The sequence below is a fragment of the Copadichromis virginalis genome, linkage group LG5 (assembly GCF_057382275.1).
Source record: "Copadichromis virginalis isolate Kocher_CV1m ecotype Utaka linkage group LG5, C_Virginalis_male_GT1.1, whole genome shotgun sequence".
NCBI lineage: Eukaryota > Metazoa > Chordata > Actinopteri > Cichliformes > Cichlidae > Copadichromis > Copadichromis virginalis.
The window spans coordinates 40,387,531-40,413,897 of NC_140622.1; the positions used below are offsets into that span (position 1 = coordinate 40,387,531).

The 26,367-nt window shown below is 43.2% G+C and overlaps 1 protein-coding gene across 2 annotated transcripts in view; it reads right to left on the reverse strand.

The window, feature by feature from the left end:
- Positions 1-5,615: 5,615 nt before the first annotated feature.
- The window catches only part of pcbp4 (poly(rC) binding protein 4), a 219,700-nt gene continuing 198,948 nt past the window's right edge, over positions 5,616-26,367 (reverse strand). For both annotated transcript variants that reach the window (XM_085457821.1, XM_085457820.1), the window contains 2 exons: positions 21,317-21,486; positions 5,616-14,415 (listed from right to left, as the gene is read on the reverse strand). In XM_085457821.1, the coding sequence (XP_085313947.1) occupies positions 13,974-14,415; positions 21,317-21,486 (612 nt within the window). In that variant the 3' untranslated portion in view covers positions 5,616-13,973. The remainder of the gene's footprint in view (positions 14,416-21,316; positions 21,487-26,367) is intronic.

A 26,367-nucleotide genomic window follows, 5' to 3' on the forward strand; every position in this document is an offset into this window, starting at 1 on the left:
ACTGGTTCTTTATTTTAACTTCCCCTGTCACAACTGCCCAGCTCTTACACAGCGTTTTGTTTGGGTTCCTCAGTTATGGTCCTGAGCTTTGAGGACACAGGTGGGTCTCCTCCAGATTTCCAGAAAGTTCAGGAATGCATGAAAACTTCCATGTTGGGGCTCATGTCTCGTCTCTCTCCCAACAATCATTAAAATTAATTTCCTACATTCACATTCTTCCAGCAAAAATCACAAAACCGTCCCGACGGCGCTGCAGTCTCCCCGTCGCAGCCCGAGGAATCAGATTAAATCTGATGGATTATTTTCTCTATAAATAAGATTTTTTTTGGCTGTTTAACTGCAGTAAAGCATTCAGAACTTCCAGCAGCTGGTGGAAAAAAATCAGATGGTTAGAAACGAGGTACAATCAGCTTCTCTGTTAATTAACTTATAAGCACTTAAGAGATAAAAAGATACACGTATACTGAAACTAATTGTTAAAAAATCTGATTATATTGAGCGCTCTGAGAGCGTCGCACGAGTACCAGGGCTGTTATCTGTATCAGGGTGTGGTGAATGCAGGTGCATCAGCTGTGTGCAGGAGAAGTAAAGAACACATCTGTAAAATTGTAAATACTCAAAGAAAATTAAAGCCTAGCAGCTGATTTCCCCTTGAGCCCATCGTTGTCCCTCCCCCGCTGCTGCTGGTGTGACGCAGACGTGACATCTGTATAATTATCTCCAGCGGTCGAGGTGCTTTGTGTCAGTTAAGGGTCCTCGTGTGAACAGGCTGCTTTAATTGTTGTTTAAAACACCGGCTAGCACCGATCTCTGTGTAATTACTGCTGTCCCCGACTCGCTCGCCCTTATCTGTTTGGTTGGTGAGAGAGAGAGACAGAGAAGTAAGTGTGTGTGTGTGTGTGTGTGTGTGTGTGTGTGTGTGCGCGCTTTGATGAGGCAGACTACACAAGAGCTTTTCATTTTGCAATAGATCACCGTCATGTTTGTGCCTACACACACTCACACACACTCACACACACACACACTGTGGAAGAGGTAAACATGCAGTTCAAGATGTACAAACCCTCAGAGAAACAGTATGACAATATATACATACATGTGCACACACACATGCAGAACTGCTGGCTGTGTGTGTGTGTGTGTGTGTGTGTGCAAATTAATGTGACTCTAGACCGTGTATAGGCGCAGTAGAAGAAAGTACATGCAATCGTGTGCTGAGGTTTAATGTGCATTTCAGTAAAGACTCCTGTTCAGAACATTAATATTTCCATTTCTGGTCATTTCTATTTGTTGGTTTGACTCTGGAGGGCAGCAGCAGCAGGACGGCCTCACGGGGCACAGCAGGTGATGACGACGAATGTGACAGTGAGGAGCTGGGTTGCAAAGCAGCTTGCAGGTGTGCAGCAACTTTGGGCTGAATGTGATTAACAGTCTCAAAACGAGTTTGCAGGATTGTTTAAACTAATTGAAGTGTAACAGGTGGGAACAGTCACGCACCGCTTTGCTTTTCTGAAGTCTGAATTGTAGCATTTACACTTTCGCCATGTTTGTTTTTCAGAGGCAGACGTGACCAGATTTAGATGAACTGAGTTAAATTAAAACACCTGTGTTTTACAGCAGGCTGTAAAGTGGTTTGTTTCTGCTGTAAAGTTTAACATGACGTTGGTGGTGACAGACTCCTTCCTGTGGATGTTAGACTGCAGGTTGTGGTTCTTCATGGTTAGCAGCCACAGAAAACAGCAACAACTTATTTGGAAGTAAAGACGTCACGTGTGTGCGTCGTGCGTGTGTTATGAAAGCTTGTTGTCCTGTCTCTCCTCATTTGTGTTTTCTTTTGTGTGCTTCTTGCCCATTAAACGCCCCATTTGCATTTTGAAACCACTCGTTTGAGGGAGGCTGCACAGCTGCTTTCCATTATACTCATCAGAGTGACGGTGCGGCGTGGCACAATGACGGGCACGCTGGGAGTGGAATGAAGTTCAGCATCAGGTCCAGCGTGCTCCCGGACAGAGTTCACTGTGGTCGCAGTTCAATGACTCGGACTCTTTGTTACTGACCGACCTTCCGGTTCTTCTTTTCCTGCAGAGCGTCTCATGTCTCCGAGCTCTGTCGCTGTAACACTGTAATCTCTCTGAAGTGGCTGCTGTTTCACCACCTACAGAGAATATGCTTCTGTTCATGTTTCGGGTCGCTGCCTCATAAAATGATCGGTAATTACTTAAAAAAACCTCGGTGGATACAGTGATTAGTGGTGTTTTTATTTGTCATTTTACAACTTTGGGATTTTCAGCAGCTGCGACGCTCGGGGGAGGAAACAGTTTAAATAAAAGCAGAAAATAAAAATTGAACATTTCAAAGATGCATTTGCAGGTTCATTCACTCTTCAGAATAATCCTTCATCTTATCCTGAGCCTTTCCAGTTATCTTTCAGTCTGAAACTAGCTGTTTTAGCTCCTCCCCCTTTAAGGCAGTTTTCTTCTGATTGGTTGTCTGTCACAAACAGAAGGTTTGAACTGTAAGAGGGGCCAGTGTGCTGATAATCTATATGCAACGAGCCAATAAAAAGTAATACAAAGATAATTAACTCGATTTAACTCGATAAACTGATCCGTAAGGCCAGTAATGTTGTGGGGATGGAGCTGGACTCCCTCAAGGTGGTGTCGGAGAGGCGGATGCTGTCCAAGATAAAGACAATGTTGGATAACACCTCCCACCCACTCCATGACGTGCTGGTCAGTCACAGGAGCTCGTTCAGTGAGAGACTGAGATTACCCATGATGCACCACAGAACGACACAGGAAATCATTCCTGCCTGTGGCTCCCTGTACAACTGCTCCACCTAACACACTGTTTACTGCTACAGCTACACCCTTCTTGCACATGTTCCTTTTCAGCTATTTATTAACAAGTGACCTTTATACATGCCTGTATATATTGTGCTATTCTTAGTGTATTGTCTTTGTTAATGGTTGTTTATAATGTAGCACTGTAACGAAAAAGAATTTCCCCCAGGGATCAATAAAGTATTCTGATTAAACAATATGATCAAATAAAGTAATGCTGTGCGATTTTTGACCCATTTTGAGCCGATTTTTGAGTCGTGCGACCGTTTTGGCGATCGGCCCGATTTTGGCCTTCGTGCGTCGTGTAGTATACGTGGGGTAACGAGAGCACGGCAGTGCAGCGTGTGATCTGGACACAAGCGATGGAGGCACAACTTGTAGAACTTTGGAAAGCTCATCCGAGCCTTTTCGATGTGGCATCACAAAATTATCACGACCACAACAACCGTGAAAATAGTTGGATTTACATGCTGCTCAATCACAGCTGCCTGATCATGTTTTTCATTAGCAATTTAGCAAAGTTGATGGTGTGTGTGTCTGTGTGAGTGAGAGACAGAGCGAGCGAGCGACAGATTTTCTGTTATAACCTTCATTTTATGGAGGCACAGTGTGAGCACTCAGGTCGCATCAGAGCATCGGGCCGTATAGTGTGTGACCCTGCATCGTGACCTACCAACTTCTAACCCCTGCGAGTCAATCGTGCAGTTTGAACAGGAGCTGAATCGCGCGCATGAAAAAATCGCACAGTGTCTGCCCAGCATTACAGGAACACAAGTGGGCGGGGCTTCTTTTCATCTCAATTCATGATATTTAGAAAGAAGAAAAAACATCAGTGAAATATGAGGACCTGTTGTATTTGCCTGAGACAGAAGCTCTTTCTGTCACCATGAAGCCGGATCCGGCACACTGTGTGATTCCCACTGAAGTAAATGGTAAACGGCCTGTATTTGTATAGCGCTTTACTTGGTCCTAAGGACCCCAAAGCGCTTCACACATCCAGTCATCCACCCACACATTCACACACTGGTGATGGTGATTGTAGCCACAGCCGCCCTGCGGCTGCCGGACACTGGCGCCACCGGGCCCTCTGACCACCACCAGTAGGCAACGGGTGAAGTGTCTTCCATGTTTAGGCTTGAATATGTGTGAAAGCACTCAGCTGATCTGGACTGTTTTAAATATTCTGGGCCTTTTGTATGAAGTATCAGCCCCCTGCTGTGGGGAAATTCACCTCAGTGGGGGGTCCTCAAAACATCTTGAAATTTGTAGATAATATCATTTCAAAATGGCTCATGAAAAACATGAGGCTAGAAAACGATCTAAAGCAGTCCTGCTGTCATCCTTTGCTTGGAAATTTTTATTTATATATTTTGAGAAATCTAATGACAGCAGGGAGCTGAGACTTCCCAAGGAAACCTTTCTGCTGTTTTTAAATCTGAAGACTTTGGATGGGATGGACTACACGTGATGTAGAGAAAGAATGCTTTTGAAAAATAAAAGTGTTAATCATTTATTTTCATCTATCAACAAAATGCAGCAACTGAAGAAAAGAGAAATCTAAATCGCATCAATATTTGGTGTGGCCAGCAAAGGAGGCAGGTACGTTGTTCCAAACATCTTGGAGAAATAACCACAGATCTTCTGTGGATGTCAGCTTCCTCACATCCTTCTGTCTCTTTGTGTAATCCTGACACACTCGATGATGCTGAGATCCGGGCTCTGTGGGGGCCGGACCATCACTTCCAGTACTTCAGTGACTTTGGCTGTATGTTTGGGGCCGTTGTCCTGCTTCAGAATACATGTGGGGCCAGTAAACAATCATTTATATTTCTGAAAGCTTTCTTTCATGCCTGCCTGAAACCTTTGCACAGTACTGTACATCAGCCATGTAGTTCATATGACGCAGCAGTAAACTGATGTAAGTCAGTGATTCCCTGTAAATCTGAGCTTTGCACTGATGAATGACTTATTGTGCAGTCATTTGTGGACATGAACGGCTAGTCCTGTTTTCTTTCACAGCTCTACTCTTTCAGGATGTGAAACACAAAGATATTTAAACCCAAATGCAGCATTTACGTCTTCATCTCAGCCTAACTCCACTGACTGTGAAAACATCATTTTGTCCGTATGTGGATTCTTTTAGGACTTGAGATGAATTTCGAGGTGGGATCTGTGCCCACCTGCCCAGGGTGGCTGTAGGAGGTAGAGCAGGTCATCTACTGATCGCAAGGTTCGTGGTTCGATCCCTGGTTCCTCCAGTTTGCATGCCAAGTATCCTTGGGCAACATACTAACCCTAAATTGCTCTCCGATGTGTCCACGAGTGTGAATGGTAGTTAGGAAGCACTAAGAAACTGGGTGAATGTGGCATGTTGTGTACATGTAAGAATGAGTCCATTTACCCATCGCATACAATCATCCAACATTAGCCTGCAGTGTCGGCAGACGGCGTCTTTCACGTTGAAGGTTCACTGAAGTTTTGTCTTCATATTTGTTTTTGTGCGAAGGTTTTTTTCCCTCCTCAGACTCGATGCAGCTTCATCAGATGTTTGCTGGAACGAGGAGTTGCCTTGAAGGTGAAAGTCAGAGGTCAACCTCACTGTGCAGTTTATATTCTGATACTCATCTGCGACTGCTTTTTAGATAATTACACACCTGCAGATGTGCATAAATGCACTGTGTACGCGTCTGCCCTGCAGGTGTGCACTCTAAAACTAACGTCACGCACAGAGAATCATCAGTTTTAAAGCAGAAAGCAGTCGACAGTTTCATCTTCAGTGTGGGTTTAATTTATTAGAACATGGCATGGATGGAAAGAAAACGGTCACAAACACATCAGGCTGATATACAAAGAGCAAAACATCCTGTCTTTACAGGAAGCAGAAATGAAAACCAAAAAGATGGAAGAATATGTCGTCATAATGGATTTTTCATGTTCGAGTGCAATACAATATTCACAACCGTTCAGCCGTGGGTTCAGGGCGAGCGAGCGTGTCGCCGTGTGTGTTTGTCGTACAGCCTCCAACGAGAGCATTTTTATGAAGCGAGCTTCATCTGGACAAAGTCTCGGAGCACGTCGCAGGAACGTCCGCCTCCACGGTCTGAGTGTCCAACACATTCACCCCGAAGAGCAAGAACTTGACTCTGTTTTGTTTCCCAGGAGACCTGACGACGTGATTTTTCTCTCTGGAAAAACGTCACAGACTTTGAATTTTAATAAGAGTGAAAAATGTGTTTCGATAAAGAATGTGTTGTTAATGTTCACTTCAGAGCAGAAGTGGAATTAAGTCTCCCTCAAAGGATGGATGCTCGGCTAAAATCTGCGTCGGTGTTCCTGAAAATAAATCTTTTTTTGTTAATCTAAGGAGCTGCTGTGGATTCTGGTCTTTGTGTTTAAGACTCCAGGACTCAACACGTCTGCTCCTGATGTTCTTCCAAAACATTTTGTTTCTAATTATTACTGCAAAAATGAGTTTTTTTGTTAAAGGAAAAATTAATCTGGCACAAATTATTCTTCAGCTCAGTCTCTTTTAATGTGTCTTAAAATGATGTCTGGAGAGTTTTTTTATATATATATTTTTGTTATGGGCCAAGAGCTGATTCATATTCATGCAAATTGAATAATTTTTGGTTCCATCTGTTTTTTTTAGTTGATGAGGAAATATGAGGATACAATTAAAAATAAAAATAAAAGTTTGTGCATTTTTAAATGAAAGTGGTTAAAATTCTTACTTTAAAGAAAAGATCAGCCAAATTCAAATCGAGGGCGGTTCACGAGTTTCATGTTCTCAGAACTTTTTGATTCCGCCTTGTTTACGGTGCACTGAGGAATATGTCCTGTTTTTCCCTGCACATCCCTCGTCTACTTCTACTTGGTGCCCCAAATGTAAAGAACCCCTCCAGACCAGGGTTTTAATAGTTTTGCAATTTTCATTAGTTTTTATTTTTATTTAGTTTTGACTTCAGATTTTCAATTTTATATCAGTTTTAATTAGTTTTTATCATTTGTTTGCTAGTTTAGTTTTTATTTTTTTTTGAAAATCCTTAGTTTCAGTTTAGTTTTGATTAGTTTCAGTTATAGTTTTAGTTGTGTTTGCAATAATTAAGTGCAACAAAATCCCAGTGTCATCATAGCAGTCATGCTCTTCTGCTCATCCTTGGGTATGTTGCTATTCCAGCTACCATACCCTGCACCCTGCACAGGTCGCCTGTCTGCTGCAGGGCTAACACGCAGAGACAGACATCACGCTGCCTTGCCTGGGTTAGCTTCTGTTTCTGGGGGTGAGGGTTGCGTGTGCTCCCTTCTCAAGGTAAGCTAGGTTAGCCTTCTTGTGTGAGCTTTTCAAGTGCACTTTAAGGTTTGTGGGATTTTTTCCCTTTAGAAATGTCCCTCATAATTTGTCTCTTTCCACTACAAGACACTTGCTTTATCCAAAACACAGTCATATTCAAAGTAATCCCAAATTGGACTCTGGCGCTTTCTCCCGACTTTTCCTGACATGATTCTGCGCGTGGACGGAGCAGCAACACAGACGACTCAACTAACGTGCTGCCACCTGCTGGCATAATGAGACACAGCAAGAAAAAATCTGGAAACTAAACTTCATTTTCACCCTCGACTATTGTAGGACACGCACACATCAATGAAACTAAACACATTTTTGCTATAAATTCAGTTAATTTTAGTTAGTTTTGTGAGCACACATTACAGTTTTAGTTAGTTTTCCTTTTTTTGTTTTTATTTTTATTTCCGTTAACGAAAATGTTTTTTCACTTCTAGTTTTCGTTAACGATAATAACCTTGCTCCAGACATCATTCAGAGTACCAGAGTCTGTCAGTTACTCTTCAGGGCGGGTGCGTTGCCAGTCAGAGCCGTAGTCTGCTGTAGCCCTTTCACTTCAGCTGCACGTTACCAGCACGGCGTCCGCGTGAACCCACGCAGGGTTCAGTGCTGAACCGCACAGAGATGAGTTTGCATAGACATCAATTCAAGTCAGACTCATGCAAATGGATGAAGGACACGTGGACGATGAAAAGCAAGGACGACGAAAGTTAAAGAAAAAAGTGGTGTCGAGAGGACGAATGTGAGGAGACGGGTGTCCACAGTTCAGTTCATCAACATTATTTATAAAAATAAGTGAGCTTGTTAAATATACCACATCATCATCGTCATCAGTCTTTTTAGAAACAAACAGAAAGAACAGGGAAGCGTCGACACCCCATTGAGTTGAACGTTGATGTATTTGTTACAGCTGGAAAGTACACACACCCAGATTAGCCGCTGCTGTTGCTCTGCAATGTGTAGCTACTCGTACGGCTCTGTTTAGTATTGCTTTGAGTTCACACTGCCAGTGCAAAGACCGAGGCCTGTGTGTGTTACACTAATTTCTTGGTCATATTTGTGTGTATTTACATGTTTGTGTGCGTGTTAGTGAGGCCAGTCAAACATGCAGCATTAGTCTCTGACACTCTGGGCGTCAGTTTAATCTGAACAAAATAAATTAAAATCAAATAAACTCTTTAAAAATTGCACAAGCTCTGCTACAGAACTACAAAAAGCACACTCACACATTTCTAACAGATCTCGTCAGCCGCTGCCACAGACTAGCATAAAAGATGCACCGTATAATGTCCAGCAGGGGGCGACTGCTCTCATACTGTCGTGACTTCAGACTTCCCCAACGACTCGATGGCCTGAACATTAATCTGAAATGGGATTTAACACATGATGTTCATTTTGTAAACTGGTGTCCAGACCGATGTTAAACTATCCGGTTTCAAAACACCGACTTGGTGAAAACGTTCAGCTTCATGCTTTAGGTGGCTACGTCCATCTCTGATAAACAGCCTCTGATCATCTAAATGTTTGTGGATGGATGACCTTACACTTCAATATTTTTGGTCATCGGTACTGATTAGCTTCCTGGAAACGCGTCTGCAGACTTTGTAGTTGATCATCAGAGTAAAACTAATGACTGACTTCTGCTTTAATCACAAGTTTGTCTATAACACGCCTGCTCGTTGTAGAGAACCTCACAGCCAGCGTAGCATCTTTACTCTGACTCGGCTCTGATGGTGTTTTGGTTACAACAGGAAGCTGTTCTCAGAGGTAACACAGTAATACATGAAGGAATCTGTTCCAACTTCTGGATCCAGATTCAGAATTCAGATTTGGTAAAAATCTAATTTCTCTCTCATATACTTCTGTTCCAGAGGCGGGCGTTCATTCAAACACGATCATGAGGTCAGTGTATGGACAGTAATCTCTGAGAGCCCACAGCTCGGCTGCAGACTGCCTGTGATGTCATACAGGGGTGTGTCCTTACATGATCTGTTCACACATTCTGTTTCAGAGGGGCAACCAATGGGAGAGGAGCTAACACAGACAGTTGATGAGATGAGGTGATGCCATAGCTGGACTGGTGGTGGATTGGCCAGATGCTGGTCAATGTGTAAAAATAACTCAGTTGTTTGGTGGTGGCTATGGTGGAGCTTCCACAGAGGCCAGCAGGTGGATGAGGGAAAGGGGAGGCAGGAGGAGGAGAGACCCGAGGCGGCCGCCGGTCTGAGTGTCAGGTGAACTGAACTTCAGGTAAGAAGTTATGACCTGCAGTCTATCTGGGTCAGATATAAACCAAGTTTAGGTGGAGTTTATTTTCGTTGTGCTGACTTTTTACTGTCAGTTACAATAACTCGTACTGCGTGCTAGCTAGCATGACGGAGTTTCTGGGCTGGGCGGGTGCTATGATGTTACTGATAGTAAAGTTCTCTAACTAACCTTATGAATAAAATAGTTGCCAACCATCCCGTAAAAAACGAAATCGTCTCTTATTCAGAGAAAATATTACGCGTTTCGTATTGAGGTGAAAAGAAACAGTTTGTCCCGAACTTCAGCTAGAATGGAAAAGACACAAAGATGGAGTTATTCTGTGTCTTTGCTGCACAGCTGCCTCTTCTTCTCCCATTCTCCCCCCTCCCTCTCCTGTTGCTACTTCAATCATGAAACTGATCAATGATCAGCTGATTGTCTCTCTTGTTTATCTCTCACTTTGTGCCAGAAAGAGGAAACCGCCGGATGTCGCGCTAAACAACAGCAGCACATTTAAGCTTGATCAGCTGTTGTTAGAATGTATTTAATATTAATTTCTAGTATCAGCTGATGTTTGCTGGAGCCACAGCTGTGAAGCTGCTGGTCATGATGTGGTTTGGATATGTGGTGAGAGGGAAACATGAGGATGAAACCAGGAGATGTCCTTACTGGATCATCAGAGCTGAACAGGTGATGGAGAAACAGGTTTACCTTTTAGGTGACATGAATGAGTTGAAGTTATGAACTGTTTCTGAGAGACAAATAACACCAGGATCCTTTTCTACGTAGCTGACAGCTGGTAACTGTGCAGGGGCGGGTCTAGCAAAGTTTTGCCAGGGGGGCAGGTAGGGCATTAACAGGGAGAGGGGGGCACAAAGAAATACTTTTCTTTCTTATTCTCATTTAAAAAATGTCTCACTTTTATTAAATAATTATCTAAATCTTACAACCAAAGATTGTTGTAGATCATTCAAAGGCTTTATGGGTTTTCCTATAATTTTTTGTCCCAGTCCAGCCCTGGGTGATGCACCAAGTATGAAGTAAACCAGGATTATTTTGAACTTTGAATCATGCAAAGCTAGTCTGGCAGAGTCCAAGAATAAAAACGCTGCTCTGTTGTCTACCTTCAAGCCATCTTTCTTCTAATTGGTTCACAGACAGTTACTGTGAAATGACTACATTAGGGACATCGACTCTAAATGACATCACAGAGAGCCAAGAGTGTTCAGAGCACTCTGAGCCTGAGCTTTTGGCCCACAGGGATTAGATACAGTTGTACTCACACTGAGCTCATCATTAGAGACTCTGGTCATGTTTTATATGAGCATCCACCACAGGAACAGGAGATGAGCAAAAGTGCACAACAGGTCCACTTAAAACTCAACTGCATGTGACAAAATGTTGACTCGGTACTTTCTGACGGATGGATCGACTCCTGGTGCCGAGCTGGATTTTGGCCTGCTTATCAGAGCGTGTCCCCGATATATCTGCTTAGAGCTGCCAGGGTTATCGATCTGTGGTACTCACCCAGTAATGACTTCAAACGTGTGGCTATCAGAAACTGGCTTTTCCAAAGCTCCTCACTGTACACGTTCAAAGATTGCCCATTTTAAAAAACAGTTCTTTTATTCTAGTTCTGTGGATGCTGAAAGGTGAGAAGCAGGGCAGACATTTATAAACAGATATCCCAGTTAGAAAGTAAGTGTGTGTGTGTGTGTGTGTGTGTGTGTGTGAGAGAGAGAGAGAGAGAGACATAAAATGGCCAGTTGGAGCTCACAAGTGAAAACACTACTCTTCTAACAAAACACCTGGTTATTAGCAATAATGGTACAGTGATATTTTTTTTATCCCCCAAAAAGAAAATAATCAGTTTTGTTCACTCTACATACAGAACATACAGAGACTAAAATACAGTTTTACAGTCTTTACCTGCAGCCATGTTGGGAAATGAACTCTTCTAAAACTGTAATACTCCTCTCAATAAGTTAAAAAATAATTTAAACAACACATTTTGAAAGAGAACATATGCAAAAAACAAAAAAAGAACCCTTTTATCTGTTGTATGTCTTTAAAAAAAAACTACACAACAAATACTGAAGGAAAACCAGACAGGAAGCAAACGCAAAATAGTCATTTACAAGTCGACATCATCGTATACAAAAGCGTTTTCAGCTCAGTGTTAGTGACCAGTGATTATAAACTCTGAGGGAATATTCCACAATAGTTAATAAATATGCGAGTATACAATAGGACGAAGAGCAGGGGACAAAAAGAGCAGGACACAGACTAGGAGGGGAAAGCAGAATAGTCTCTATGGCTTTTACAGGCTTTGTGGCCCAAATGACCTTAAATATCAGGGGCTGCAAACACCCACCAACCCTCTGAACTCGGAAAAGGGCCGAGCTGCAAAAAGACGCGAGGAAAAATAAAGTCGGGGTGGACTTTTAGAAGTGGGATTGTTGGAAAATGATGACTCAGACCTGCTGATCCTGACTTTTAATTTTAAAAATCAGACAAATAGATGAATTTCTGTTAATGTCTCAAATTATTTAACAAGAAGAAGAACACTTCCACATCAAGGAGCAGACTGGAACATCCTTAAAGCTGTTTTTATGTGGTCGGATGTGGAATAACGACGAGCCAAGTAAGAGTCTCGCTTTCAAAATCCATAAAGTATTATCACATCCAAAGTATCTGAAGTAAAAGTTCTGCTTCTGCAGTGGTGCCCACAAACAATCAGTGGATGAATTTAAAGTTTGCACTGTTCTCTCATCTTTGCTTGGTTTTCTATTGAAATAACAACTGTCCTCCATCCACTGGGAAAACTAACGTTTGGGGGCTTGTCCGGGATCCGGGCTGGGACAGAGACATTAAAGCATCCATAGGTTTGTCTGACTGTATAGCAAAATTTTTTTCCTGAACTTTTTCCAGCTGTGTCTGTGTTTGAGTGACAGGTGAAGTATTGAGGAGCCATTGACCCTGAGTCGTTTGTACGTGGTGAGCCATCAGCCTTAGAGAGCTGCTGTACAGGATTGTCCTATTTTGCTTTTGGTGTTTTTCATTCTGGTCCTACATGCCTCGCTTTGAGGTGTTCAAAGGTTCTGAAACTTTGTTTTTAAAAGTGCTACTCAAAGAAAGAAAAAGCTGTTGGGTATATAAAAAGGTTAAAGAAGCAAGGTGAAGAGTGTTATTCGTCATCCTGTATTTGTTTTTCTTTCATTTATTTCCCACTCTGTGGAGTTGAGACGGATATCTGCATGAAAATCAGAAATCCTCCTTTATTTGATTTCTGAAAGCCGTGACTGGAGCCGCTGCAGTCTGTCAGAGTCCCTCAGCAGGTTCTGAGTTAATTATTCAGCGTTTATGATTCAATAAGAAACTTTTGAATTTACAGAGAGCGTGCAGCTCTGTTTTGGGGATTTTTCCTATTAGCTCGAGGTGTAGTTGAGTTAGCCTTTGCAATAGTGCTCAGTTATATTTGTAAAAGTGATCTTGTTGGTGCATTGTCACCTTGGTAGCATGACACTGGTTGCAAACTTACACATACATCATGTTTGGCAGTGGGTTTTGGTCTAATTGCACAAACATGCTGTCTGACATGCAAGTCGTCAGTGCTTTGGGGAAACTGGGCGAAATCTGCTGAGAGACCGTCGTCCTCCCGATCCTTTCATGACAGTAAATAAGACCCTCAGTCGTGGTTTTTAGTTATGCAGCTAACTTTACACTGGTCTGTTTATTTGGTCTATAGCTGCTGATCCACACAAACAGCAGAATGATTTTAACCCAGAAACACTGTTTGAGGAAACTTGTGTTAAAATTGTTATTTTTCCCCTTGATTTCCAAGACTTTGTCAAATCGGTTTATCCTGGGAATACACCCAACCTGGTTGCACAATGTTCCAATACCAGGGTAGCAACCAGAGCTACTTGCGGTCACTCAGGACAATGATTGCAATCCCAGTAAATCCACCGTGGAGTGGTTCACAAGTGTCCGAGAAGCAGGTCTCTGCTCCACATCACTCAGAATAGCACCAGGTCTTTTTATTTCTTGACAGAAGCCACATCAAGCTGCAGAAAGCATATGAGGAGGGCAGGAAGTCAGACACAGGACAGCCGGTAAAGAGCTGGGTCCAAAATAAAAGACCCGGCACCGACTAAACACTTTGAACTGCTCGCAATGTGAAGACGTGATGGAACAAAAACTTGTCCAAGACACGAACCTGCTGTACCCCTGGTTTAGGGTTTGGTTATGACCACAGCGCAGAGACACGGTTAGCTGAACTGCAAGCTTTAAACTTTTGACGTCACTAACCCCACAGCCAAAGAGAAAAGCTTGTTTGCTGCCGTGCACGCCTTCCATGGATGATTCAACATCATTCATGTTCCAACGATCCCACTTTGACTCTTTTAGGCAGTCAGAAAAAAAAAGAAGAAGAAGAAGAGGAAGAAGTGGAGAGGCAAACAAGTCAATGAGTAATGTGCTAAAAGAAAAACCAAAAACGGCCCTTAACGTCTAAACCCGGCCAGGAGCTACCTCTTTGTTTAGTACGGCGCAAACTTCTGTCTCTCCGGCTTCTTCATTCCATTGGTTGAGGACGAGATCTTGGCTGTGTAGGACGCCAGGGCCGCCGCCGCGTGAGCTTGAACCGGAACGGCTGCCGTCGCCGCTGCCGTCTGCACTGACGCTGGTAGCATTGGAGCCCCGATGGCCGCTGCGGCCGCCGCCGCTGCTGCCGCTGCTGAGGCGGGAGGGGTGGAGAGTGCCAGGTAGGGGATGGATTTCACTCCCAGGAGGCTGGAGAGGGGGAAGGCGTAGGGAGCGCCCAGGATTTGAGCATGGGGCAGTGCGGCGCCCATCGCTGCCAGGGGGGAGGAGGAGGAGGACGAGGCGGAGACAGGGGGGGAGGGCTGGGTGAAGCTCATGGTCAGATCAACGGGAGACGGCATGGAGGAGGACTGGGCGGTGGATTTGGCGGTCTCTAAACTGGAGGTGGAGGGGGAGGTGGAGGGGAGGGAAGGGGGGGGAAGGAGGGTGGAGGAGGGGAGGGGGTCAAGGAGAGGGAATTTTGGATGGAGAAGGGTTAGAGGGTTAAATAAAAGACATGTTAAAAAAAATCAGAGTAAAAACGGGAAAAAAAGACGAAAAAAAAAAACAGGATCTGTAAAAATGAACAAACGGAAATCTGACAAAACTCAAATCATAAGACGGGCGTGTTTGGCTGGAGGTTGCAACAGATTATTGTAGGGGAGTTCGCTGTACAGATGGGGGGTGTGCTGTATAAGTTGGGGTGATGGCTTGGGAGGGGGCTTAGGGAGGAGGGAACAAAACCATCAGAAAAATTAGCATGGACGCTCCGTCAGACAGGACGCTGCTTCAAAAACAGGAAAGAAATCCTTTGTGCGGGTCTGTGCTCATCTCTGTGGGAGCTTCTCACCTCATGTTTTAACTAAAAGAAATGTTCTGCACATTTTAGCATCAATCACCATAAAACAGTGAGAGGTGGGCGGGCACGCAGCCCCGCGTCCTCTTCATATTTCCTAAATCAGTGCAACCAGCTGAAAACATAATCCAATCAGCTGTTTGAATCACTAACAAGCATGATTCAAAGGCAGGACTTTCACTTAAAATCTTATTTAAAATGACATGAACTGTAAATAAGTGTGTGTGTGTGTGTGTGTGTGTGTCAGTATTTTTAAAGGTTTTTATTTCCTCGCATGTTGAATACTCGAGTTTTTCTTGTAGTTGCCTTGGGGCAACGCTGCACGGCAACTGTTCCTGTCTTTGTGTTTGAATGTTATCGCATGTATTTGCACAGCTGAGACTCTAAATGTGATTCAAACTGTAGCTTTTCTGCTTTTAACACAATTATTTCACTGGTTATTAAATGTAAATGGTAAATGGCCTGTATTTGTATAGCGCTTTTACTAGTCCCCCCCCTAGGAACCCCAAAGCGCTTTACACACCCAGTCGTCCACCCATTCACACACACAATGTAAATGTGTTCATGAAACTATCAGACAGCAGGTCAAACATGAAGCTGGAGTGTTCCCGGCATTAGAAACGTACTGTTAAACATTCCCGAGTGCACAGGAACACCAACAAAGGCCAAAACGTCTGCTCACTCTAAAGCAGGGGTCTCAAACTCCAGTCCTCGAGGGCCGGTGTCCTGCAACTTTTCCATGTGTCCCTGTTGCAACACACCTGAATACAATTAGTAGGTCACTAGAAAGACTCTATAGAACTTGACTGCATGCTGAGGTGGCAATTCAGCCATTTGATTCATGTTACAGCAGCTCATGAGTGAATGAACACGGTGCAATAAAAGTACTTTTAGGAGTACATTTTTCAAACACTTACCTACTTACATTTACTTGAGAAGGGTTAGGGGTTACCACTTCAGCATGCTAATTGTATTCAGGTGTACTGCACCAGGGGCACATGGAAAAGTTGCAGGACACCGGCCCTCGAGGACTGGAGTTTGAGACCCCTGCTCTAAAGTTTCTTGAAGGTGTATGGGTGACACTTTCAGTTAAACGACTAAACGAAGTAATGAAGTGGAATCGAGTACTATTAAACGAAGAATGCTGTGAAGAGTTTGCTTTTGAAGGCTTATGTTACACTCCCTGTTTGAAAGTCAGCAGTGGTTCATGTCACCGGGAGGAAAACTCCCAGGTCACTGAGACCTTATCCTCTGAAAGACTTCCTTCAATGCACAGCTCCATCAATAGGTGATGCCCCCCATTTAAACACTACAGTTAAGGCAACATGTCGATGTTAAACTGAGAACTGCTCATTTTGAACTCGATTCAGAAAAGTTTGACAGGAACATGTTTGCCTCTGAGTTGCATCATCACTTCCTCGTTTAACAACACTGAGCGTCCTCAGGAGAGCAGCGGCTGTAGTTTCCTGTTCTTGCTTGATGTGAGACAACTTTCAGCTGCTTAACACGCAGAGGCCTCCTCTGCCGCTTTAGGACGCTCCAGCTGTTTTTAATAGGCGGACACCCGTTACATTACATTAGCTCCTCTTGCACTGCAGATTCAGCTGCAGGAGTTCAGACTGTGTTTGGCATCGTGTTCGCTTCGGCAAGACCAGCCACAAAAAAGACAGCCGGGTCTCATGGCGTAAACAATCTGTCTGTGCTCACGGACACATTCTGTCTTTGTATTTACTTGGATGGATTTTCCATTCTGTGTGTTGTTGTGTCTCTGTTATTTAAACACAGGCTTGTATCTGGATTTCCTTGAAGTGTAGTCATGCAGTGGAAACCTAAAAAGTAGTGCTAGGCCTCACAGGAGGCAGAACAAAGCAGTGATTTCATATTCTCTAACGTCGCCCACATATGAAACTGATTCATGTTTACACATATTTCACTGCAGAAGTGGTTACAACGACAGATATTGTACAATTACAAGTTCAATCTGTAAAGGTTGTTGCTCATGGTGTGGGCCCGATTAGAACCTGACAGCGTTATAAAAAGGGCAGGGATAGCTCAGTAGGTAGAGTGGTGGCCCCATGATCGGAAGGTCGGGGGTTCGATTCCCCTGAACAACTACCCTGAGGTACCCCTGAGCAAGGTACCGTCCCTACACACTGCTCCCCGGGCGCCCAGTGGCTGCCCACTGCTTCACTGAGTGAATGGGTTAAATGCAGAGAGGGATTTTCCCCACGGGGACCAATAAAGTACACTTTCTTTCTTTCTTTCTAAAAGCTTAAAGTTGATCACACTCAGGCAGTGACCGTGTCCGTTACAGAGACTCAATATCAAGCTGTGCAGGAAGCATTGTTTCAATGTGACTTCACTACTGTGTAAGTGAAACAATCGGAGGGTAGATCATTTGACAGATGCACCCCTGTCACACCTTTTTACTGCAGAGCTCTGATCGTACCTGATACCCTCACATAACTATATACCGTATTTTTCAGACCATAAGGCACATTAAGCGAAACAAAACAGTCAGATAAGTCAAACTTTACTCAGCTCATTCTTCTTGCTTCCTCCACTTCTGTACCATTGATTCATTAATGTTGAATTCTCTCACGGCTGCTCTATTCCCATATTGTTGCAGTATATTAATGACTAACCTCGTATTGTGGATGGATTATCTCAGTTGTTCTCCTGACTGAAGGTTGGGCCATTTACAGCATCCTGCCATGCGATTGCATTTGTTTCTAACCATGAAGAACCTTCACGTTAACTTTTATCGAGTGGAAAAAAGTTAGCGTTCATCCTCCAGCTTTACTGTGTTTATGCTAACATAGCTGTTAGCTAGCCACCACGTAGCATATCATTATATACCAGCTAGTCCAACTTCAGTAACCCTACAAACGTCACTGCTGTTTAGTTTTCTGTCTTCATTTATGTTGGAAGTGATAGCAGAGCTGTACGTTTTAATGTTTCAGAAATCTCTCAGTCAGAACATGCTATATCATGTTTAGGTGGAAACTAGTGAGCTAGCTTCCTGCTAACTTCTAACTCTGTTAAATGTAATAAATCCTGTTTTCATGGATGCCTGGATGTTAAACTTCATTGTTACACCTGGTAAAGCAGCAACGCTGATCATTTTATTAAAGATGAAAGAATTTAGACAGTTTTTAACTCTGTAATGCTCCAACAATCCATCAAGCGGTGCGGCTTCGTAGCTTACCAAAGTCGTACTAAAACATTTTTGACAGATTTCTGAGCGCCGTGTAGCACATAAAATCGGTTTCAAGGTCAGTAAGTACAACCAGAGTTCATACATAAGGCACACCGGATTATAAGGCACACTGTCGATTTTTGAGAAAATTAAAGGATTTTAAGTGCGCCTTATAGTGCGGAAAATACAGTATATATAGACATATATGTCTATATTGCTGGATTCACACAGTCTGACAGGCTGATGTTTCTGGGATGCAGCCGGCTATCTGTATAGGAGTCATTCCTACTATTCGGTGCCATTTCAGTGTGATCACTCTTCATCAAAAAATACAAAATTTTGAATTATTTTAACATTTCATCTAAAAGAGGGATTTTCAACCTATAAGAAAAATGTATTGGTCCAGCTAAGGATATTATATTATAATATTTTTTAAAATCAAAGTCTTTACCCATGACGTGCCAAATGTCCACCCTGTTACAGGACATTCAATTTTCTATTAATAACTGTTTTGAATACACAGTTATAGTAATATTTACATTTTCTAAAAGCTACAATGTCCCTTTTTAAAATCTGCAAGGAAATTTCATGTTACAGTGCATAGCAATAACAGGGGTGACGGTAACAGGGGGGAGATTTTATGCTAAACTTAGCCATTACTACTAGTATGATGAACAACAAGCTAGTACATGGTGACCACTAAGAACCATTTTTAACATGTTTATTAGCCATATTATAAAAATTACAAAAAAAAATTTGTTTCCACTATTAATAAGCGTAACAGGTTGGACGTGTTATGCTTTGCCACATTACAAAATCTTGCTAAAACATTGAAAAAAGGGTTGATTAAAGAGTGGTACTTACTCGTCTTCTTCTTGAAAGTTTTCCCTCCAAAATATGTTACATCCGGGAGTGTCATGTGACTAAAAGAATAATCAGGTGATGTGTTCTATGGAATTCTTATCAGAGTAACAGGGGTGACAGTTGATTCAGGGACACAACATTTTTTAAAGATTTTAAGTATTAAACATGCATTAATAATAAAAAAGAACATTTGATGAGGAACATTAGAAATAAGCCAATCCAGAAATGATGAAAAATCTAGATTTTTTTTTTTTTTTTTTTTTTTAAGTTATATTTGTAACTGAAGTCGAGCAAGCATGACTGGGGACATAGTACTTTAGTGACTTGTGCTAAAATAAAAGTAATTTACTTTTAATGTATTTATCCTGTGTATATATCAATGTGTTCTATGGTAGAGGGGGGTTAAACATACAAGAAAATGGTTTAGAAATAAGCATTAGACAAGTTTTACACTAAATATACCATATTATGTCATTAGGACTCAAATGGCACCGAATAGTAAGAATGACCCATAGACAGGGGTGCACATAAGTGATCCACAGGTGTCAAAATAAAAGACGCACCAGATAAGAAGCATGTTTGAGTACATATAAAAGGCACTGTTTTTGTCTGCTAGAGTGGGATTTTCACGGCACATTCTGCACCACATCTCTGTGCGTTCATCATTTGTTTGAAGCCAGCTCACCTCCTGCAACCACTTTTCCGAGAATATGCGCTTCTTTTGCGGTTTGGACTCCTTTTGAGTTCATGTGTACTGTCTTTTAGTTTATGGGACGTTCCACAATATCTGTCAGTTTAACTACTTTGGTTTTTTTAAAGAATCCATTTCATATCTAAGGAACCTTGGAGGATATGAAATATTTTGTTCTCCCTCCTGCCAAGGTTTTACTGCTCATAAAGACAATATTCAGATATACTGTAATGTAAGCATCAAAGTTTGTATCTCTGCGTTTGTTAATATTTGAATAAGGCTTCATTATTTGCTGGCAGCCATCTTGAAAGCATCAGCTGACTGAACATAGGGACGGAAACACTTGTTGTGTCTCGTTGGGTTCATGTTCGGCGGGTTTTCTGATTGCATAAGAGGTCCATAGGGAGCGCGCTCCAAGGCGTGAGCGATCGAGTCCCGTTCACATCAGAGCGATCATCCTCCGTTCAGCACAAAACAAAGACGTAGGGTGGAGCGCCGTGACCGCGTCGCGCAGTGCAATCTACAGCTTTTCCATGTGATGCAGCAATTTAAATAAACGCAGGAGGTGAACGTGATCCTGACCTGGTTAACTGTTCAAGGAGCTCCACATCCCCCCCTCCCTGTCCCGTGAAAGCACAAAGATGCGTTTCTCCCACAGACTGGAGAAACTCAGGTTTACCATAAAGCTTCAGAATTCTTCTACAGAAGAAAACTCCAAAAAAGAAGCGCAGGAACTGCTCAGGTGGGAGACGACGGCTTATAAAGGTGCGGATTGTGTTGGAAGAAAAGCTCCACAGAGAAGCCGGAGTCTGAGTTCCATCTTTTTCCCGTCAACCTGCGAGCGACCCGCTGAGGGAGGACGGAGATTGGATGAGCTCGGGCAGATCGCCGTGTCCGTGTGTAACCGATTAAAGAAATAATAGAAAAGAGCAAATTTGTCAGGGATTCTCCAGCGACTGCTCTCACCTTCTCTGACCTGACATTTCAGACTGACCGAGGCTGACCCGTGCGTGCGTGCGTGCGTGCGTGCGTGTGTGTGTGTGTGTGTGTGTGTGAGCTGTCAGTATTTATGTGTGTGTCACTTGCCTATTCTCCCCGCTGTCGGTGGCAGGCTGAGTGGTAAGTCAAATATCAATTTCATCCAGAGTCCAATGACCAATTTGCATATTCATGCTGGTGGTTACTTGTATTAAAGCGAGCTGGCGGTGCGTACCACATGTCGCTTATATTTCTGATTAAATGGCGAGGAGAAGGCGAGACCGACGTGTCCGCTGCGTTCGATATAGAGCTCGATTTCTTTCTTATCAGGCAGTAATTGTCATGTGATGCATCCTGCAGATGTACCTGACGGTGCATGCACGGCAGAGGAGGAGAGAACACTGCGACGCTGCTCTAACTGGCGAGAGGATCAAACTCATTTACATTTGCTCGACTGCTGCACTTCCTGTGAGAGTGCTGCTCGCCTTTTGCCATTTACCCACCAAACATTAAGGTATATAATGACACACCTCTCTCTGTGGCGTGACAACAGCCTGACTCTTGTACCTACAGCTGCTGTTAATAAAGCAGCGAATCAAAGTGCTGATTTGGGGAAGAAGGAGCGGTCTAATGTGAGGCGTTTGTCTACAGCCTCGTGCTCTCCTGCAGCACTCGTTGCTTCTCATACCCGCCTCTTCCTCCGGATGCTTACCATGAAGTGATTAAATACTGAGCCAGGTTGATGGCGATCGGCGTGCCGCTGATGGTGACGTGGCGGTCGCTGGTGCTGTCGATCTGACTGCCGATCTTGATCTGAGCCCCCGATACCTGCCGGATCTCGTTTATCTTGGTGCCCTGGCGGCCGATGATTGAGCCAATCAGCTGTGAGGAGGGAGACACGGAGAGGATTAGAGGCTTTTACAGGTGGACCGTGGCTTCAGTGAACTCTGACGGTGACAAATGCAAAGACTTTCAAAGCACTTGGTTGTCTGTGAGCCTTAATGTGATGATTTTCTCACTTGTTGACAGCATGTAACTGGAAGCTCAGCTTACTTACCAGTTTGAGGTCTGTTTTTTGTTTCCCTGCACTTGCTGTCAGACCCTCAGTCTGCCTTTACATCTGGTGTGACGGGTTAAAAAACTCACGGCTCGTAGACCTTCTAACTTCCCCACATGAACCTCCAGCCTTCGTTCTCTGCCTTCAGTTTATTTTCCATCCTTCCATCTTGTTATCTGCTGGTGTCTAATAATATGGGACAGCACCAGGCGGTGAACTCTGACTCATCTGCCTGCCGTGAGCTGGGCGAGGGTCCCGGTGTGAGCTATCCTGGTCTCAGCGGGGGTTTGTCACACAGTAGGTGTCACAGCAACCACAGACAGGTAGTTACTGAGCTCACCTCTGTGTCAGTAAATGTGTCTCATTATTTTTTTTTTAAGACGGCAGGCTTGCAGGTGGCAGCATGTCTGCACGGTGCCAGCTATGCATCTGGAGCTACATTTATAAGAAATGAAACTGTTCTGTCTGATGCATTTTTGCAGTTAAGAAGGCAAAAAAAGTTGGGAGGTAACTGAAAGATTTTGTAATTACAAGACTTGTTTATCCTAATTATAAGACGAGGACTGAGAGGTCAGGGCTGGAACAGACGGGGGGGTTTCCAGCTATAAAAGTTTGTTCCAGAGGAGGAAACACGGCTGACTCGGTAAAAGTGCAGCTCTGAACAGATGAACAACGAGCGCTACCCTCAGTAAGTAAAGAGGACTCACATTTCACAACTGTGAAAACTTTGCTATCACTTCTTTCTTCAACTCTCGTGTAAAGTATCTATAAAGTTCCTCTGAGCCATTAAACAGAAGCTCCCCGGACCTGTGACAATCCCAGATCACCTGCTTCCTTTTAAGGAACAGATAAAAAAGATCAAACCAAAGCCTGGCTCTGAATATTTTTAGACAAAGCATTTTAAAGACTTGTTCTTCCTGCTGATATTTTCTCTTTCAGCTCTAAAAATGAGGAGCAGACGAGGTCAGGCGTATTTGGAGGATATAAAAGTTATGCAAAGGAGATAATGAAGACTAATGTCAGCGTGCAGGCTGTTGGTGTCATCCAATTAAAAACATAACACCAATATGATGCCCACTGTGGAAACTGGTAAAGAATGAGCCAATTAACCCTCGGCACAGCTGATTGGCCTGAAATTGATCACAGCAGAAGATGTATAATTGATTAACTTTATCATCTGCAGTGAATTGTTTGCTCATATATTACAGATTATGTATATGTGTCATTTCAGGTTAATGACTTGTTATGACAGGAAGTTTCTTCTGAAGTCCTGACTTCAGCGAACTCGTTTTGACGGGAACGACGGCGGCACGCGAAGGAGCGTTTCCTGTCGTGTTCCTCCCGTTCCAGAGCGCATCTTCAAAACCAGCTAAAGCCATAAGACGCGATTCTGGTCAATCTATGAAATGGAGAAATGCTGTCTGAAAAATAAGCTCTGTTGTTGCTGCAGACTCAACTGGGAACAATTATTCTTTAAAAGCATCACTTGTATCAGCTCACTGAAAATGGGCAGAATTGATATGGGATGCATTTCTATGTAATTTAAAGTTTGGGTTATTACTTGAAGCACTGATGAACCATCAGGAGCATCTCCTTTAATGCCTCGGATTAAAGCAGCCCTCTGTTTGACATGTGGACAGAAGCTCCTCTCTCTGCTGAGCCACCACCATCCTCTTCTTTTTAAAGCATGACTCATCGCTGCTCTCGGCTTCTCACTTTAATCCACTAACGACCCCGAGCTTCCCTTTAGTCACTTTTTGCCTTCATCTCATTCGTTGCTTTATTGCCTCCCTGTAACGGCCTCTTTCTGTTCCTCTGTGCACGAAAGAGTGAGTAGATCTGCACTGTAGAGAGGTATTCTCAGAAAGGTCTTTGATAATTTAAGTGTGTGTCTGTGTGCGTGCGCATTAGAGACACTGACAAACAAAGTGCTGGCCAATGACAACCGGGTTACAACCATTTGCATGAGATCCCTCTTAGCTGCTGTTTGACCTCACAAACGTGCTCATTGAATAATTACCGTCCTCCTGTGAGTCACCACCAGCAGACTGGCAGATATCCAGGGAAACAAAGATGTACACACACACTAACCTTTAAATGTCTCCATCTCTGATTGCTGAACAAGTATTAACACAGTTTAAAGTCATACAGGTGCGTGACTACCTGTGGATGAAGACGTCTGTGCACAGACTCACTGAATACTGGTTAAATATGTTCGTACATCAGGGGTCATCAGTCAGCATGAAGACACGCAGAAAATTTTCACTTTTATTTTGAAAAACTGCAAAAAGTTTCTTATTGGTGAGACTGTAGCACTTTTTCTAGCTCAGGGTTTTTTTATTTTGCTGGCTAACCTGAGAGTTGCTATCAGCCTGCTTCCCTTGAGTTTAGCTTAAATTCAGTTTTTATTATATACAGTGTTGGGAAGGTTACTTTTAAAATGTATTCCGTTACAGAATACAGAATACATGCCCCAAAATGTATTCTGTAACGTATTCCGTTACGTTACTCAATGAGAGTAACGTATTCTGAATACTTTGGATTACTTAATATATTATCATGCTTTTTACAACAACATGAATGTACTATTGCTGTGTGATTTATTACTGTTACTGAAGGTCCGCGACTCCGAACTGTAGTAAAGGGACCTCTGACTAATACGGCGGGGTCCCTGTCGGCTCATAGCCGAAAAATAGCTTTACTTTGTTGTGTGGGTCAATTTTTCTTGCGAGACACAGAGAGAGGCGTTGAAAGGCTCCAACGGAACTTATTGTTTTCGGAGGAAAACACGAACACGGTGTACAGTCGAGTCTTAACAGCTTACTTACAACTGGGCTCGTCAGGCACTCTTCTTGGCTGCAGTGGTTATTATTATATTTACATGTTTCCAGCTCCCGTTTTTCCTCGACGACAACTCGTACCTTTCCACTCTCCTTTTTCTCCCTCCTCGCGCTCACAGACACATAACGTGTATGGCAGTCCATTCTCCCTGCAACACGGACTACACTGCCCATGATGCTACATTCTTTAGAGCTATGCTTGTAGCATTCTGCCTGTTAGCTTAGCACAACAACAACAACGAAAAGGCGCTCTCTCACCCAGGAAACACACAGTCGCAGAAAGAGAGAGAGAGCGTCGCCCTGTAACCATGGCAACCGTAACGCTGCCGCCTGGAACGAAAGAACGTAGCTGTCAAACAAAACCCAAACAGTCCTGACCCGCGACAAAATGAAACAGGAAAGTATCCATTTATTTCAACAAAGTAACTGTATTCTGAATACCACCTTTTTAAACGGTAACTGTAACGGAATACAGTTACTCATATTTTGTATTCTAAATACGTAACGGCGGTACATGTATTCCGTTACTCCTCAACACTGATTATATAGCACCAACAACAATCCGGTTGTTCAGTCTGACGTCACTAGCCGTGTCTGGGCCTAAACTCCGCTGCAGGTCCATATATCAAACGATCACTATGGCATTACTGAGAGTTGAAAAACTGTCTAAAGTCTTTCATCTTTAATAAAATGATCAGCGTTCTGCTCTACCAGGTGTAACAATTGAGTTTAACATCCAGGCATCCATGAAAACGGAATTTATGACATTTAACGGAGTTAGAAGTTAGCAGGTTGTTAGCTCGCTAGCTTCTATCTAAATACAATATAGCATGTCCTGACTGCGGGGTTTTGGAAACAAATTAAAACGTACAGCTCTGCTATCACTTCCAGCATAAATGAAGACAGAAAACTAAACAGCAGTGACGTTTGTAGGGTTACTGAAGTTTGGCTAGCTGGTATATAACGATGTGCTACGTGATCGCTAGCGACACAGCTATGTTAGCATAATATAAACAAGCTAACTTTTTTTCCACTCGATAAAAGTTAACGTGAGTGTTCTCGGTGGTCAGGAACAAATGTAATCGCATGGCAGGATGCTGTAAAAGGACCAAACTTCAGCCAGGAGAACAACTGAGATAATCCATCCACAATACGAGGTTAGTCATTCATATACTGCTGCATGGGCTGGGCTGTAGTTACATCCTAAGGTTTTAAAAACTGAGCTTAAATAAATGATTAGCGGTAATAAAAGCCGAGGGAGGTCAACAGGGATCACTGACTGTTTTAGGAGCTTTTTGAGATCAAATAGAAGAAAATACAAAACATTAAACATGTTAACAACACAAAAGCCATATTAAACGCAGACTACTTTAGGCCCGGAAGTAGGATTCGTCACGTCATCACTTAACGACCAGATAGTTGGCCTATGGTGCTTTACACTGTGAGGTAAAGACAATAATGCAGAGAAAACCCCAACCATCAGACTATGGTTATGAACAAGCACTTGGCGACAGTGGGAAGGAAAAACCCCCTTTTAACAACCTTGAGTGGAGCCAGGCTCACACTTCTACACTCGCACGCTCTGTGACAGCCTTCAGTGATGTGATGACTCACTTAGTAAGAACTAAAATCACTGCATTTTGTTCTTTATAGCTTTCAGCACTTGTAGACTTGGACCTAAAAACCAGCTGCTTAGCTTCGTCTAGATTAAAGTCTAGCTCTTCACACCAGAAACTCGAGACCATCTGCTCGTCAGAAGGTGACGGAGACGCCCGTGTCTATTACATAAACCTCCTCGTCAGATTCGGAGACGGCTTTTCACACTGGATAATACACCTTATGTTTTCTGTTTGGTTTGTGTTATTT